This window comes from Salvelinus sp. IW2-2015, unplaced genomic scaffold (assembly GCF_002910315.2).
Source record: "Salvelinus sp. IW2-2015 unplaced genomic scaffold, ASM291031v2 Un_scaffold2552, whole genome shotgun sequence".
In the NCBI taxonomy this organism is placed as follows: Eukaryota; Metazoa; Chordata; class Actinopteri; order Salmoniformes; family Salmonidae; genus Salvelinus; species Salvelinus sp. IW2-2015.
In genome coordinates, this window is record NW_019943865.1 from 54400 (window position 1) to 57007 (window position 2608).

Below are 2608 nucleotides of genomic sequence, written 5' to 3' on the forward strand. Positions count from 1 at the left end.
TCGCGCACTGATGTCAGCGGCATCATGTAGCTTTGAGGTTAGAGGTTGGGCCAGTAACCGAAAGTTGCTGGTTCGAATACCAGAACCAACAAGATGAAGAAGAAAGAAAAAATAAATCTGCCACTGTGCCCTTGAGCAAGGCACTTCATCCTAATTGCTCCAAGGGTGGCCGTGACCCCGCTCCCTGCGGTGACTTTAAAAATATTATAAATATTTTACCTTTAACTAGGAAAGTCAGTTAAGCAACAACACAATTGTGTATTGACTTATTAAACCAATAGAAGTATCTTAAAATGTATTTTTAAACCCACAGGCATTCAGTGCAGAGACCTTAAAACCGGTGTAAWGTGTGCTCTCCGTCTGGTCTTGGTCAGTACCTGTGCTGCAGCATTCTGTAGGGTTTGCATTTAACCAATGGCTTTCTTGGGTAGACCAGACAGGAGAGCATTACAGTAGTCAAGCCTGCTTGTAATAAAAGCATGGATGAGTCTCTGTATCAGAGAGAGGAACGGCCGCACCGTGGCAATGTTCCTCAGGTGGTAGAAAGCTGTTGTCACAGTCCTGATGTGGGATTCCAAACTGAGTTCAGAATCTTAAATAACAGCTTTTACCTCTTATCTATATTTCCCATGAATTATAATGTGTTAGATTCTCTCTGTGCTTTGACTCCAATAAGTACCTGGGTCTTGTCTTGATTTAGCTGGAGGAAGTTGTGAGCCATCCAACTATTTCAAATCACTAATACAGTCTAATAATTTATCTGTGMAGCTAAAATACTCTGGTGGCAGAACAAAAAAGCATGGTGCTTTCTGATAACGCTGCCAAGGGGTAACATACGCTCTATTTAGCCACTTTAGTTGTGATATAAACCTTATCAAAACAGTTAGGCCTATGGGCTAGGCCACGTGTGTGTGATTATGATTTTAATACTTTGCAAAAAAAAGGCGTGCTGTTTCTTGCCTTAGACTCCACACGCTGGACAWCATTCACAAGTGATAATACATCATTCACAGGTCATAATGTTGTCACCCATCAGACTATTCTTCATTTAATCTMGTCTGTACATATACCAAAGTAATATATGTGTGAAACTAGTTCTGATTTAGAATGGGCCATTATAATTCACCTGTTGGAACAGGAACTTCTCTGTGGATGTGTTGAAGAATAAGAGTGTCAACTCGAAGGTCCTAAGACATAATAGCTGGATGCTTAGCCTCCTCTCATAGCAGATGTATTCAGCCGTCCACCTACTCTCAGTACTCCGTCTTGCAGAATTGGACCCAACCTGTAGGTGTGACTACTTCTCGTCACGTGTTAATACATTTTTGGGGATAAACTGAGAAGCTTTTGAATGGTTTMATTTTTTTCGGTCTCTCTGCTTTTTACATAGACTACTGTGGTTGCATCTTTATAGAAGGCTGTGCCACTACAGGTATTTCAGAGACTGTGATCTAACAGGGAAAGCTGTGGTGTATTCACTTGGAATCAAACGTAGAGGGAACCACCTAAATGTGTCCAGTAGAAAGCCTTGTTCTCTCTCATTTGATAATGTCCTGTTCTGTAGATGCACTTCTTGCTGTATGGCTATGGGATGCAGACGTGGGAGTATTCCCCGCTTAACGCCATCCGTTCCTACGGTTACCTGTGGCTGCACGCCCTCCCCGCCTCACTACACTCTCACATCCTACAGACCAACAAGGTAACACAGACACACACACACACACACACAACACCACACACAGTATTTGTATAACTAACCTTGTGGGGGGGACACAATTCATTTGCATTCCCTAACCCTAACCGAAACCTATCCCTAGCTCCTAATACTAACCCTAGCCCTAAAACTAATCCTAGCCCTAACCCTAGCTCCTAAAACTAACCCTAGCTCTTAACCCTATAACTAACCCTAGCTCCTAAAACTAACCCTAGCTCCTAAAACTAATCTTAGCCCCTAACCCTAGCTCCTAACCCTAGCTCCTAAAACTAACCCTAGCTCCTAAAAACTAATCTTAGCCCCTAACCCTAGCATCCTAAACTAACCCTACTCCTAAAACTAACCCATACCTAATTCTGCCCAAACCCTAGCTCCTAACCCTAGCTCCTAAACCTAGCTCCTAAAACTAGCTCCTAAAACTGACCCTAGCTCCTAAAACGACCCTAGCTCATAAAACTAACCCTAGCTCCTGACTCTAGCTCCTAAAACTAACCCTAGCTCCTGACCTAGCTCCTAGCTCCTAAAACATAACCCTAGCTCCTAAAACTAATCCTAGCCCTAAACCCTAAGCTCCTAAAGCTAACCCTAGCTCCTAAAACTAACCCTAGCTCCTGACCCTAGCTCCTAAAACTAATCCTACCCCTAACCCTGCTCCTAAAACTAACCCTAGCTCCTAAAACTAACCCATATAACCTAACACTAAACCCCCTAGAAATAGCATTTGACCTCGTAGGGACTAACCAAAATTTTCCAGTTAGTCAAGTTTTGTTCGTTTACTATTCTTGTGGGACTTCTTGTTTTCAAGTATAGTTAAACACATCCACATCCACACACACACAGAGTTGTGGTTATGTGATGTTTTATGTGATTATGTGATGTTTATGTGGTTGTGTG

At 42.5% G+C, this 2608-nt stretch overlaps 1 protein-coding gene across 1 annotated transcript in view; it reads left to right on the plus strand.

Annotated features, from left to right (window-relative positions):
* Positions 1-2118, plus strand: part of LOC112074267 (alpha-1,2-mannosyltransferase ALG9) — a 16426-nt gene extending 14308 nt beyond the window's left edge. The window contains exons 3-4 of the mRNA XM_070440451.1: positions 1565-1699; positions 2086-2118. Of these exons, the coding sequence (XP_070296552.1) occupies positions 1565-1699; positions 2086-2118 (168 nt within the window). The remainder of the gene's footprint in view (positions 1-1564; positions 1700-2085) is intronic.
* Positions 2119-2608: the final 490 nt, after the last annotated feature.